The sequence below is a fragment of the Rattus norvegicus genome, chromosome 5 (genome assembly GCF_021556685.1).
Source record: "Rattus norvegicus strain SHRSP/BbbUtx chromosome 5, alternate assembly SHRSP_T2T, whole genome shotgun sequence".
NCBI classification, from domain to species: domain Eukaryota; kingdom Metazoa; phylum Chordata; class Mammalia; order Rodentia; family Muridae; genus Rattus; species Rattus norvegicus.
The window spans coordinates 172,828,544-172,842,896 of record NC_141538.1 but is presented as its reverse complement, the minus strand read 5'-3'; the positions used below and the strand labels follow the sequence as shown (position 1 = coordinate 172,842,896).

At 51.0% G+C, this 14,353-nt stretch overlaps 1 protein-coding gene across 15 annotated transcripts in view; it reads left to right on the top strand.

Annotated features, from left to right (window-relative positions):
• Agrn (agrin) overlaps positions 1 to 14,353 on the top strand; it is a 32,808-nt gene that overhangs the window by 2,468 nt on the left and 15,987 nt on the right. For 10 of the 15 annotated variants that reach the window (XM_087660473.1, XM_087660471.1, XM_087660469.1 and 7 more), the window contains 1 exon segment: positions 9,803 to 9,850. In XM_087660473.1, the coding sequence (XP_087516599.1) occupies positions 9,803 to 9,850 (48 nt within the window). 15 annotated transcript variants of the gene reach the window in all.

Genomic DNA, 14,353 nt, shown 5'->3' with positions numbered 1-14,353 from the left:
GCTGTCCTGAAAAGAGACAGGTGTCTCTGCTTTGTCTTTCGTTTTCCTCGGCACTCTACATTCCCCCTTGAAAGATCCTTTTCTACGGAAGCTGGGATCAGGTGAATGCACATCGCTTATCTTATTCCTCCGGAAGTCTGAACATCTGGTTGGATTGGCTAGGCACAGGGGATTGGAAGGTTGGGAACTCTTCCGTGTGTTCCAGAGGAAGTTTGTGGAACAGCTTTGTGGGATTATGCTGCCATCCTCTAGAAGGTGAATAGGATTACTTAGCCATCCAGGTCTTCCCTCTCTCTTCTTCAGAACATCCCCAGTTGGTGACTGACACCTTTGGGGGTAAATTTGGTAAAGAATGCTTTTTCCCCTTGCTACTACACTCTGTTCCCTCATGGCTGACTGGAAGGGTTGTAAGGCTGGGGAAGAAACTTCCTTTTCAGGGCAATGGCAAGGGTCATGACTTCTGGTCCTCTGATGTGATACATCTGTCGGTCCAGAAGTCTTAAATCGCCTGTATCTTTCTGCTCTGATGCTGGCTTGACTCTTGAGTGGTATCTCTAGAGCCCTGTCCCTTAGGGGAATCAGTATAGGAGGGGCAGGACCAGAATGGGAAACCCTGTGGCCTCTCAGCCAGATATGGCCAGCTTCTGGGCTCTGAGACCCTATGTAGAGAAGAACCAGAGATTCTAATTCTACTATGGAAGTTTGTAGTTTGGGAAATTGGGGGCAGGAAAAGTGGGGGAAGATGTATATATGAGGCCAAAGGTAGATAAGTCAACTTGGGGTGTTTAGGGATCTGAGGAGGAACCATAGTCCTTTGTCCCTACAAGACCAAGAGGGTGAATCATTAGTAGCCAGGTGTATCTAGTAGCCTGAGGTTCTGTGACTCAGTAACTGAGGACTTCCCCTGAGATCAGAGGTCAGGGTAGGGTGTTCACCCTGTGCAGAACAAGGTTTAGCATCTCAACAAAGCCAGCTATGCCCATGCTACACTCTGGCTTTGGTGCTGGCAGAGCCTAATTTGGAGCAGGACCACTAGGAAGAAGAATCATGGAAAGTGCCTCCCTCCGGTGCACCTGGGTATGGTTGACGCTTAGGGATATTTAGCTCCTAAGACTCACAGACCAGCATTTTACCCGTGGGGAGCCCAGGAGTAGCTGCTAGGATGGGTGGGAAGGGGCAGGATGACAGATATGGGACTGAAGACTCCTAAGTAGACGAGACAGGGGGTGTGAAGAGATTCCTTGAGGTATGTGAAAGGTACCATGGGGTAGGGAAAGGAGCCTGGGCACCATTGTAAGAAGCTGAAATGGTATGTTGAATCTGTTTTGAAAGCAGACCAGAGTGCCGCAGGGTAAGTAGGGTGCCAAGGAGCTGTCAGGGCTTAGGATCTAGGATAGAAATGAGACATCTCTTGCCCGCTCTGAAACTGGGTCCATTTCCTGATCTGTAGGGGATCTGAGGCTTTTGAACCTCATCCTAGATCCTCAGCAAGCTCAACCCTCCAATCTGACGTCCAGTTCTGCCTCCAGGTCTCCTACTCTGCCCCACTCACATTGGGAACTGGGTGAAATCTGGGCCACTCCTGACCTCTCATTCACTCCAGGAACTACCCCCCCCCCCGCCCCCGCCAGCCAACCCCTCCCCCACCCCAGAAAGGCTCCTCTGGTCCTCTGCCTGGGGAGCCACATTCCTGGCATAACTGGGGCAGGTATGTGCCCTTCCCTTCCCATCACCTTTGGGCAGGAGTGGCTGCTGCTCCTTCTGGAAAGGGACCACTCTGACAAAGTTGTGTCAGGGAAGTGGAGAATCCTTTTACTGAGCATAGATAGGCCCATTATTATCCTCGCCCCATCTCTAGAGAAAGTTGGATTGGCCCCTCTCTGAAGCCCCCCAGGAGAGACGCAAGCTTGGCTGGGGACCTGCACTTCCCCACCAAGAGCCAGGAGCAGAGAAAGGAAGTGTTGTCTGTTCCAGCCAGCACCTGGCACAAGGACAGGGCAGGGGGCCAGGGTTGAGTGAGCCTGGCACCTGACCAGCCTGGCCCTTCCCATCTCTGAAGCTGGGGTCTTGGTGACTATACTCTTGGGCCTAAGCTAGCCAGATACTTTCCGTCCTTACTCTCTGCTAGACCAGGACTTTTAGAAGGATAGAGTAGAAGGGCTCCAGGTCCCAAGGCAGTGGATTGGAGCAGCCTGAGCAACTAAGGCTGGCTTCTGGCACTGGGATTGCCTAGGATATTGTGACAGTTGTCAGACTGTTGGAAGGACTGCCCTCCAGGCTACACTTAGACTCCCATTGCTATGTTCTTTCCCCTCACCTCCCCCACATTCCTTCCGCTGAAGCGGGAGGTGGCTCTCCCTTTGGACTCCAGGTTCTCTACTACTCTACAACCCCACCCAGAGTCCTTTGAGGGCTCCGCCCCAAGGCAGGTCTGGGCTGGAGGCTGCTAGAGCTGGAGGCTGCTTGCTAGGCCTACTGCTTCTCGCCCAGAGAAGGGCCTGCCCAGGTAGGGAAAGGCCTCTCTTCCATGCCAAGAAGTTCTGGTAGGAAGTCGGCTGCAAGAATGGGCTTGTCTCATCTCTGGGCTCAAGGCAGCCTTGGGTGGGCTTTGCAAGAAGAGTGCTTGCTTATAGGTGAGCGACAGGCAGGATACTATCGGTTCTGTGGAAGTGGCCTCCCTTTACGTAGGCAGTAAGAAAGACTGAGCTGGTGGAAGTTACTTTTGTCTTTTTCTATCCCCATCTTACTCTTCCACCCCTATCCAGAGAAGCTGGGAGAGTTGATAAGATTTGTGGGGGAGGATCCAGGGACGAAGGCTTCTGTGAATGAGAAATGGGGAGGGGTGTTTTGAAACCACTTCTGTCTACATGGATTTTTCTGGACAGAGCAAAGCCTGCTTCCACATGCTTGAGCCCTCACAGCAGTCCTGTGGGTATGGGACCTCTATTACAGACCTGAGGAATTGGGAGATTGGGGTGTTGACCCAGGTCTGAGGCTACCCCAACCCAATCCACTCAGCAGTTCCTACAAGTTAAAGTAAGAGAGAACAGAATGAAAATAGAGAGGAGGTGGAGGACACACTCAGGACCACAGAGGTTCAGGAGAGTCCTTGTATTCCTGATTGGTAAGGACCCTCTATTGCTTCCTATGCCTGTCTGCTATGCCTGGGAGGCAGAAGTCAGAAGTGATGAACAGCTGTCTTCCTCCTGTGAGACTCAGACCAGCTGTTTACCTCAGAATCAAGAAAGAGACCCAAGCACTGGGGCAGTCACCAACAAGAAGAGAGCCCTATGCCCCCTGTACCTCCTTCTGGGACCCAGGAGTGGGCCTGTGTGACCCATGTTGGAAGCTGGGAGAGTTGATAAGATCTGTGGTGGAGGATCCAGGGATAAAGGGATCTCATCCCCTCCCTTCCTGCGCACCAACCCTGAGAATTTCCTCTGAGGAAGGCCCCCTGCAGGGGCAATTTACTAGGGAATAGAGGTGGCCTCTCCCAGGCCTGGAGGCCGGGAAGTTCGTAGGCTCAGTCGTCAAAGGCTGAGGCTGTTTCCAGCTGTGTGAACTTTATATAGATGTGTATGCTCAGGTCAGGGGTGGGGTGGTTCTCACTGCCTTGATTTTTCTGGGTTTATATATAAGTGCTCAGAGCCTAGATGCTGTCCTCATGGGCATGTGAGTCCCGGCATCTGTCTGCTGTTGGTTCTGTTAGCTCTGCCTCTAGGAATGACTGAGGTAGATCGCAAACATTTAAAATGAGGATGTGTCTGGTGAGCTGCTGTGACCACAAAACTTGGTCACTGACCTTGACAAGCCTGCTAGATCCTGAGGCTGACACAACCCTTTCTCCCCTCTGCCCCCATCTGTTGCTAGCATGAGGTCAGTTTGAGAGCTTCCTTGACCATCACTTTCTAGGTCCCAGAAGATAGAGGCTAGCATTATGCCTGTGCAGGCTCCTGTACCCACGAGTGAGGTTCCAGCACATATAGAAGAACAGCACAGACACCATAGTGGTAGAAGGGTTGAGGTGTCTGTCTGCTTAGGGTGGCCTGTGGTGTCACCCATCATTGATTCCATCAGCTCCTCCTTCTCACATGGGTCAAATCACCACCACTCCACAGCCATCCCCTATAGGGTTCATGGGGCATCTGCTGTGGCTGCCAACGCAGCAGTCTTGCTGGTGTTATGCTGGCCTCTCAAGAAGCAGTGAGCTGAGAAAAAGGTGAATGAAAGGAACAGTAGGTGGTTGTTGGTAGATAAGATGCTGTGTGTGTGAGGCAAAGAAAGTACTAAAAACCATCTCCAGCAGCCTGTCCCCCTGGCTGAGAAAGCAAACTAATCCCTTTCTGGGCTGCCCTTCCTATCTATCTGCTGATCTCAAGCACTCCTTGCTTGCCCCAGCCTCATTCCTTTCTGGGTCTGTCTCTGCTCCCTCCTTCCTGCATCTCTGGTCCTCTGTCCCTCTTCTGCCTTAGCTTCTCATCCCTAATACCTGGCTGCCCATCCCCTCCATGAAGCCCTCTGGAACTAAGCCTGTGGCTTGGGGCCATAGAACCCCTGCTGTGTTTACCCTTCCCCGATTTCTGTTGTCTCTCACCTACTCAGGGAGTATTAATCAGGGATGCCAAGGTCTCCTGACTCACCAAGCACGGATCACATGTTCTTCCGGTTCTTTCTGGAGATAGGCAGGGCCTGGCAAAGCAGGGTTTGGGCAGAAGAGACTGCATGAATGTCCCTGCCCTTACTGCCTTTTCGCTTGTACCGGCTCAGCGGGCAGCTCTTGGTCATTCTGGTCCCTGGTGGGATTCCAAAATTCAAAAGATTGAGAATCTCCATTAAACTCTCTGACCACTCTGGCCTCACACATTACTTGGTTGATGTGCAAATTTCACTCTACCCATCTGACCTTCATTTGAAACCACCAAAATGTCTTTTGAAGGTCAGACTGGTGTACTTAGTTTGTGGGAACAGCCTGGGTGGAAGAGCCTAGCCAGCCAAGGAAAGGGGAAAGACAATCTGGTAGCTTATTGGCTGCCTAAAAGCCCTATTGTGTCTCAAATTTTAATTTAATCTAGCCACCCTGTGGAACAGGATGACTGTCTAGGTGTGTGGGTGGGCACACCTTAGGCCTGAAGCTAGCAAGAGGAACTCCAGAGGCCCCTTCATGCTGGCAGTGGACCAGGCTGAGTACCTCTGTCCTGCTGTGAAGTGCTTATTATCTAAGGCTGAGGGGACTTGGAGAGAGAGAAAAGGCAAGGTGCAGTTTGAGGCTGGATAATATGGCCCTGCCCCGACGAGGGCAGCCAAGCTAAGCCCATCAGGTACCTCTGTACCTGAGCCTAGAAATACCCACAACCAAAGAGAACAGGTGAGAGTGAGACATGTCTACTTGCCGGGTGAGACCTGTGCATTGGGGAATTGAATGTGTGCTAAATATCTGGAAAGGCAGCTTTTTCCTTGGGCTCCTTTCAGTCCTGTAACCCCTAACTCTTTACCTTCTTTTCTAAGGGAGCCAAGGCTATCTAGAAAGGTAGAAGGGTCGTCTGCGAGAGAATGGGACCAGTGAGCTAACAGTAGCTGGACTGGGACCCTTCTCTAGGCCCCGTCCCCCAACTGCCTCTAGTCCTGAGAAGAACCAGAGCATAGGGCCACACCCATTGTGCCTGGGAGTGAGGGACAAGCTTTGTGCTACACAAAGAATGTCTAGTGTGTCAGGTGGGAGATGCAGTGCCCTCAAGCTTGAGCGAATGCTGGAAAACAGGAGTACTTAATGTCTTGGCTCATATATGTGGTTGTATGTTCGTAGGGTGTGAGCCCAAAGGGGTAAGCCTGGACCAGCATCCTGTTCATTCCTAGGCATGAGCCTGCTGGGGCAGTCTAGGCTGAATGATTTTGTCTAAAGATCCCAAAATAACTCCAGTAGCCTGTGCTCCCCTCCCCCCACTGGTCTGGAGCCTCAAAGGCTCTTTGTTTTTTTGAAGGCATCCTGCCCCTGCAGGGGGCTCAGACACTGACTGGGGTTTGGTGGGGCCAGGCTGCCTGCTTAGTTCCTTTTCCCATGGCTAGGCCCAACAGACCTCAAACCCCACTCCAGTGTTGCCCAGAGCTGACTAGAGCCCCATATGAGCACTGAAAAAATGTGCCTATTGAGACCTCTACAGTGGCAGATCTCAGGGTTTCTGCTTGGTGAAAGGGGGTAGGCAAAGGCTACATACAGCAAATTTCCAAAGATCACTGGAAGCTTCTGCCAGCTCATGCCCAGGGTTCCTACTACCAGTGGGGCCCACTTCTCCAAGTCCCTGGTGTCTGTGCTTCCTGTACAGCACCCTGGGACATTCCAGGGCTGAAACAACATGTCCAATAGCATCATGCTGGGTATTGCCTGGGGTACGTGTTTTCTGGCACTTTTCTGTGGGACCCTGAGGCAAACAGAAGATGGTTAGGACCCCAGGACTAGAGACTGAGGTACATATTTTACACATCAAAGCAGGCCTTCTCTCCAAATCTTCCCTGCAGCCTTCGTCTCTACCTGGCTTACCCTACCCACAACCCTGAATTTTCTAGCGGAGGGGCTGGGCTGCCCTCCCCTCAGAGGCTCCTCCCTATATAATCCAGATAGTTTAGTCTCTTCTCTGTCTCTGTCTTTCTGTCTCTGTCTCTCGATCTTGCTCTCTCTCTCTCAGCATGTGTGCACCCCTTCTCTCTTTTTCTTTCCCCTCCCCCTCTCTCCCCATGGTGACTTCCCTGGTCTGGGTCCTTAGGGCCAGTGAACTTGCCTGAGAACCGCTTCTCAATAAACCTGCATTTAATATAATCTAATCTGGATCGAATTGGCTCATTTCACTAGCGGTGGAGAAATAACATCATATATGGCCTGTGCTGGGCTCCCCAACTAAGTTCTCTTGCCTTTCTACGTCAAACCCTACCCTTGGAGCTTAGAACTCAAACCCTATTCCTGGTCCTAGGGGAGCTAGCATCACAGAGACTACGGTGCTACAGACAGTGCCAAAGTTGAGTAGAAAGTATTTCGGGCCAGAGCTCTCCTGAGGAGAGGGTGAAACGATCTGTGAGGAGAGTTTTCCAGTAGTTCGATCTGATGCTCTCCTAGGCTGCAGGTCCAGGGCTCAGAAACCCTGCTTTATTCTGGAGTTTCCTGTAAGATTTCATTAGAAGAGTGAATTTGGGGCCACAACTGCTGGAAAGCCTCTTAGCATAGGTGGTGAACGAATGGCCCAGTGGAGGATGGCACTTTATGTCTGACCAAAGGAATGAGAAGATAGAGTGTTATGAACTAGGGCTGAGAAACCTATCTGACAGATCAAAAGGACACAAGGAGGGGGCACCAAGTGCCCGGCCAGAGAGGTCTCAGAGAGGTTTCACCTGCAGAAGTGAGGCTGTTTCCAGTCAATAGGCAGTGCGTGTAGGTTTCAGGGCCCTGCGAAGGGCTGGATGAAGGATGGAAAGAGGAACCCCACAGATAGGCCAACGACTCCTTGTAGAGAGGGATGTGGCTTTCTTAAGATTTACTGAGATGAGGTTTGAGAGTAATCGCGGGCTGAAGAGTCGGACTTACTGGTACAGAAGCCTGATTTGAGGCTTGAGTTGTGGCACTGTGTACCTGTTGGTAGAACCCAAGTGTGCGTTATCGGGGCTATTTGGGTGATTTCAGCTGAGACCAGACTTAACAGGAGAGTGGCTACATCAAGTCGGGGTGGTGTAGACGTGCATACTCCCCAAGCTTGTGGACACCTGGGCTGGGGATCTTTCCCAGGAAAGGAGCCCCTCAGTGGGCCTTGGGTGAACTGTGCCTCCATCCCAAACCCTTTGCCTCAGGTGGCCCTGCTGGAGTTTGCAAAGTAGCTTGAGGACTGGGGTGTGCTCCAGGCTTAGGGTCAGGGGATGGCAAGAGTTTCACAGCTATTTGCATGTGTTTTCATTGCTGGGGAGTCCAGTGAATGGGTGGTTTAAGGTGTTGTTTTCTATTACAAGAGGAAAGGTAGGTGGGTGACTTATGGACCCATCACCTCACTCTCCAGCTGGTACCACTTGAGCATCTTACATACCACACCCCAGGGCAAAGCCCGCAGGAGCAGAAACAACAGGAGCAGAAACAACACGGACTCTGGCACAATGGCATGCATAAGCACTAAATCCCAGAATTTAGTGCTTCCTGCAGGCCCAAGTCCCCGGGAGGTGATTCAGGACCTAAAGCCCAGCCAGGCATTAGGAAGATAGAGGAGGACTGCCTCTGCTGACCCTCCCACTTGGCTGCCTCCTGCCCCACCTTCCTCAACAGCCTCCAAATGCCAAGCAACCGCCTTCTCTCTAGGTTCAACCTCTTCTCCCCTGTGACAACACTTAGCCCACTCCTACTTCTCCCTTGTCCTCCAGTTTCCAGCTCCATTGCCCTCCCATCGCTCATCCCTCCCTTGATTCCTGCCCTCTCACCAGCACCACCACCAACCCTCTCCAAGCTTTTACCTCTGCCCAAAGCTGCTCTGTCCCTTTTGTACACTTCGCATCCTGGTCTTAATCCACTCCAGCCTCTTTGCTACCAACTGCGACTCCCTGTGGACGCTAGAGTCCCCAGAGACATCCTCCTTTGTCTATGCTCACCGCCTCCGCCCCCTCGGCTTCCCTCACCCCTCACTCACTGCCCCAGCCCAGCGAAGACAAGAAGAGCTTGCCTCCACCACCACCGCTGCTGCTGCTGCCGCCGCCGCCGCTGCTACCACTGCTACTGGAGGTGGGCAGGCGCCTCCGCGGTTCTTTATTCTCTCTCCAAAGCCGTTGCTCCTCCCGCCGCTGCCATCGTGCTCCCCCGCCTCTGCCAGGCAGGAGCAGACAGGCCCTGCACCGGCGCCCCTGGTCTCTGGGGCCTTCCCTGCAGTGCAGAGGCTACCGAAGACAGCACTGGCTAGTGGGCAGAAGAATTGTAACCAACAGGGGTGGCCTTGGCTCTCCATCATCACCCTTTGCCTGCTTCTGAGCTCACGTTTGGGATTTCTACTTGGAGAGAATTCTGCTTATCTCCTACCATGAACCTGGAGGGCTGGGGAGAGGACCTGGTGCTCCCCTAGCCATAACTGGCTAAACTTTGAGATCACAGCTGCATCTGCTGCTCCAGAGCACCCAGCATGGGGGGAGTAGCTCCGAAGAGGCCTAAGGGCACTCCATAAGAACTCCCACACACACCCAGGAATTGGGCTCGAGCTGTATGTATCATGCCTCCTCTGCCACTGGAACACAGACCCAGGCAGGAGCCTGGTGCCTCCATGCTGGTTCGATACTTCATGATCCCCTGCAACATCTGCTTGATCCTGTTGGCCACTTCCACATTGGGCTTTGCGGTTCTGCTTTTCCTCAGCAACTGTACGTGGCTGCTGGGTGTACCTCCTCTGCTCACTGAGCCCCTCATCTCGATTACCAAGGGTTTCAGGCAAGGCAGGGTCAAATCAAATCCAGGGGTTGCTGTGGATGGGGCGCCTTTTCCTTCTGGGTATTGAATAGGTCACACTAGATTCCTGGCCTATAATAACCGATCCTTAGGTTCCTAATGGTATAGATCTTCATCATGAGCTGCAGGAAACTGTGAGGCTTGGCACGGATGCATCAGTGCTGGGATTGGGAGCAGAGGGCAAGATCCTGACTTACCCAGAGAAAGAAGGTGGCTATGCAGTTGGCAGGGCAAAGTCTGCCCTGCCTTGGTCAGTGACTTTCCAGCTTTACCGATTTTAACTGGAATCTTGAATGGGTATGAGTGGGCAAAGAACCTGCTCACAGAAACCTAACTTTTCCTCCCCAGACAAACCTGGAATCCACTTCACACCAGCGCCTCCTACGCCTCCTGATGGTGAGTGCAGTGGTTGGGGCAGGGGGTTGGCATGCTATAATGGGGGTGCAAATGGGCAGGGTTACCAGGACTGGGGCAGTTCCATAGTGTGTACACCAGGTGTATTTTGAGTAGGAGGCTGTGCAAGGGAGTCTGGACCCCTTCCAGGGAGTCCACAGGGATCTTTAGGTGCTGGCCAGTACTCCCGAGCAGGATCAGTTTTAGAACCGTCAAGAGGATTTGCGTGAGGTTTGGATGGAGCACTGACGTCTGTTTGGGGAGGGATTCCTTTTCTTTGTCTTTTTCCCTATTCAGGAAAGGGTGGGGCTGGAAACAGAAGCACAGAAGGGAAAGTGGGCTGGGTAGTGGGGGAGGGCCCAGTAAAGCCAGTGACAGCTGTCTGAGGGCTGGAGGACCTAGGTCTGCCCCTGGGGTGGGGGAGGATAGAAAGGATGGGCTAACCTTTTCCATGGCATTATGGGCTGGGGCCAGCACTCCCAGAGGGGCTGCTAGTGCTAGGCTTCTGTAACTAAGCTGATGATAAGAGAAGAGGAACTGACAGTGTTACAGAAAAAGCAGACTGGGGATCAACTGTATCTGCTAGTCCAGCCTGGTTCCTCACAGCAAGTAGGGCACAGCTCTATCCTTGGTACCTACTATCTTGTCAACTCTGCTGCCTGGGCAACTGACTAGCCTTATAGAAGTTATATGTCTAGAGTTATTTCATGCGAGGCAAAGCCATGGTTTCTGGGATTTTTTTGGTTTGAGGTAGGGAGTTGAAACAGGGTCTCTATATAGCCTTGTCTGTCCTAGAACTCACTGTGTAGACCAAGCTGGCTTCAAACTTGCAGATCCTTCTGCCTTTGCCTCTCAAGTGCTAGGATAAAGGTGCGTGCTACCACGCTCAGCCATGGTTCCTGTTTTGACCAGGATATGGGTTATGGGGACATCAGGGAATCCTGGGATTGAGGTTGTGGGTGTCACTCTGAGAGCAGACTCTGTTCTCTTTCTAGGAGGCAGCCCTGGGTTACATAGATAATCTGGGTCACTTCCTGGGTCTTGGGAACGGAAGAGGTATCCTCCCGTCTGCTGTATACTAGGAAGTTAGGGCAAAGGTAGAGCTCTCTGGAGGCCTCAGCAGTCTGTAAAGTCGGGTAGGGAGTTTCCTTGGGAATGAGGAGCCTAGGCATCTCAAAGCAGGAGTTTGATTCTATACAGGATATCAGAGGGTTTCTTCTACCTTTTGATGGACAAATGGAGAGGGGTCATCTCTAGGCAGCTGCCCTTTATTCCTTGCATCTGTGTTAGCAAAGTGATAGCATATTCGTTGACACTGTGCCAGGAGACTTTTGGTGCCTAGTTAGACTGCGAGTTGGGCGGTGTTGGTTGACAGTGCAAGCGGAGGCTGGTAGTGAGTGAGTGGTAGGTGCTTTTGACCGAGCCCTGGGCTCTGGCTTTGTGGCCCCAGGTCTTGGTCCCAGACCCCAGTGTCCTTCCTCAGGCTTCTTCCCGGGTGCCTCTGCCTGAGACATTACTATCAGGGTAGTAAGATACCACTGTGTGCTCTATGACCCTCACTATTACTAGAGCTACAGAAACTCCTGGCCAGGTTGGCGGATGAGTAAGCAAGTTGGGTTGGGATGCAGGAGGAAGTGACTCTCACTTATCAGTATCTTTTAAAAAGAAACCAAATCACTCGCAGTGAGGTAGGCTGTTAGTAGGTGGAGTGTGCCCGTTAGTGTGGTGCATGAGACTAGGCCTGAGTGTCCATAGACTAGGGGCAAGAGGCCTACAGCTGTCTAATTCAAGGAAGGCTCAGGAGGAAAAGAGATCTTCCTTCTCGGCAATTTCAGCTCCTTCTGAAATCTCCAAAACTGCCAGATGTCTGCTTTCCTGTGTTCACACTGCGTTCCTCACAACTGTACACGTGGTCCTCTTATTGGTACCCAGCTTCCCTTTGTACACGTCAGACACGGACCATGGCCATCACACACACACACACACACACACACACACACAAATACTCATCACACATAAATAGACATAAGCAGGCTCTTGGAAAATGTTTCATTTCCCAACCTACCAAAGATTAGGAAAAAAGTTAAATATACCCTCTGCCACTGTGATAGATATAAAAAGTAGAAGACGCCTCCGACGTCACATGAAAAGATGCCTGACTGGGTAGGAAGCCAGGAGGCCAGGGAGAAGTTCCTCAGGGGTTAAAGACACTTCCTGAGAAAACCAGACGTGACCCATTAGACTGCTGACTCATAGGTGCCCAGGCATGCACTTAAAGGTGCGTAAGTGCCACCTGTATTTATGAGAAGCAGATTGGGGAAGTGACCAGGAGCATAGATGGGGACCGAGCTAAGCCCTGTTGTTTATTAGGGATGAAGCTTTGTCAAGAAGCCTCACTGAGCTTCTGCTTGCTTTTCTGATACATGAACACAGCATATGATGATACTTTAGTGGTGCTCGAAGCCCAAAGCTGTTATAACAGCTCTGCCTGCTGTACTAATGTGTGTAATTACTTCATCCATACCTCTCTGCATGTGGGCTCAGATTGTGCCTGTTCTAACATTAAGAAAATTATCAGGAGGTAATGGTGCACACCTTTAATCCCAGCACTCAGGAGGCAAAGGCACCCAGTGTCTGAGTTTGAGGCCAGCCTGGTCTTCAGAGCAAATTTCAGGACAAGCCAAGACTACACAGAGAAATCCTGTCTCAAAAACCAACCAAACAAACAAACAAATTTGTTCTTGAGCTCTTGTGATCCCTTTGTCCTATGAGGAAAGGACACGTGTAAACTTTGTTAAAATGGGGATCTCCATGGTTTAAGCGATCAATCTTCATCAGTCAAATGGCTTGAGTATGAGTGCAAGGCAGGGGTTTGCTAAGGTGATAGATGGTACCCAAGCTGTGCGATTTTCCTCTTTTCCAAGCACTTATTTATGTGTGTATGTGTGTGTGCTCGAACATGCCATGACACGACAGGTGGAAATCAGAGGACGACACGCAGAAATCAGTTCTCTCCCACTATGTGGGTCTCGAGAGTCAAACTCAGATGGTCAGGCTTGGTAGCTAGTGCTTAATCTACTCAGCTGTCTTGCCAGCCACAAGTTAACTCTTGATTACAGAAACAGGATGGGTCCTGTGTTCTTTAAACCTTGAATTTGCCACAGAACTTTAGTCCAGGTCCATTGCTGTTGTTGTTGTTGTTTTGTTGAGACAGAATCTTGTACTTGGCTTTGGTGTATGGAGGAAGGAGTGAATAGCTATCCTTGGCTGTGGACTTGAGACCTGGGGGAGGTTGGCTAGGCCAAGTAATCAGATAGAGAATCCCAAGAATCATAGTCACCATCAGTCAGCCAAGGAACTTGGTGTTAGGCACCGATCCAGAGACTGGACCTAGGGGACACCTTGGCCAATAGCCAAAGAGTTCAGCCAGCAAGTATCAGCTCAGCCTCAAAGTAGTGGTTAAATTTGGCATGAGACCTTCAAGGGGTTTGGGTAAGAGAAGACAAAATGTGAGGATGGTATGATTGGGAGAGAGAATGCTAAATAGGAGGGAGGTGTTGGCCAGGCATGAAGAGAGGCCATTGGTGGATATAATTTGTTTTGAGCCAAGACAGGGAAGTCTGTTGGTGCTAACAATCCTATTATTGTATGCTCTACCCAGTATTTGTCTTCTCAAGTACAAAACTTCTCTTAAGTTTTGTAGATATTGGCAAACCCATAGTTCTGGGAGTAGGTACTTAGTGTGCCCATTTATAAAAGGGAAGAGGACACTGAGGCACAGTGTGGGAGCTCAGGAGGGTAAACCCAAACATAAGAGGGTCATATGTAAGACAGGTGGGTGTTTTGTAATTTCAGCTTTCTCAGGTGGAAGCAAGGCTACACAGACAAACAAACAGGGGAGGGAGGCTGGGTAGGTCATTGCTATTGCAGTGGCTGGGTCTAGTCCCCAATGTACTCTGCCCTCCTAGGAGATGTCCAAGACTGCTTCTGACATGATGTGAGGTGATGATAATTACACCCAATTAAACATTTACTAGATCTAGGTAACTATAGCCCCTTAGGGGCCCACAAGACTCATGGTTCTTCTTTTCAGAAGGGGTCAGCTCCAGTGTGCTTAGCAAGGCTTCCCCATTGGGTATCTAACTTTAAATATACCAGTGTCTACTTTCCCTGTGGTCTTACTAGTAAACAGTACCTGGCCCTTCCTCTGGACATGGCTGTTTGCAACACTGAGACTACCGTGTTATAAAGCTCTTCTGTGAATGGGTGTGTGAGGCTGAATATAGGGGCCACTTGCACTGACGGGGGACTCAGAGGACTTGAATGAGGATACTTCCTGAGGCGAGGGCCCAGAAGAACAGAGGGAAAGTACCTGTGTGATCCTAGAGAGACCTGTGCCACTGCCAACTTGAGGCTGAGTGGAAGCATTATATGATCGTAAGTGAGAGAAGCTTTGGGAGGTTAGGGGAATAGACAGAGAAAAGAGTTTGAGGAAAAAGGTACTGG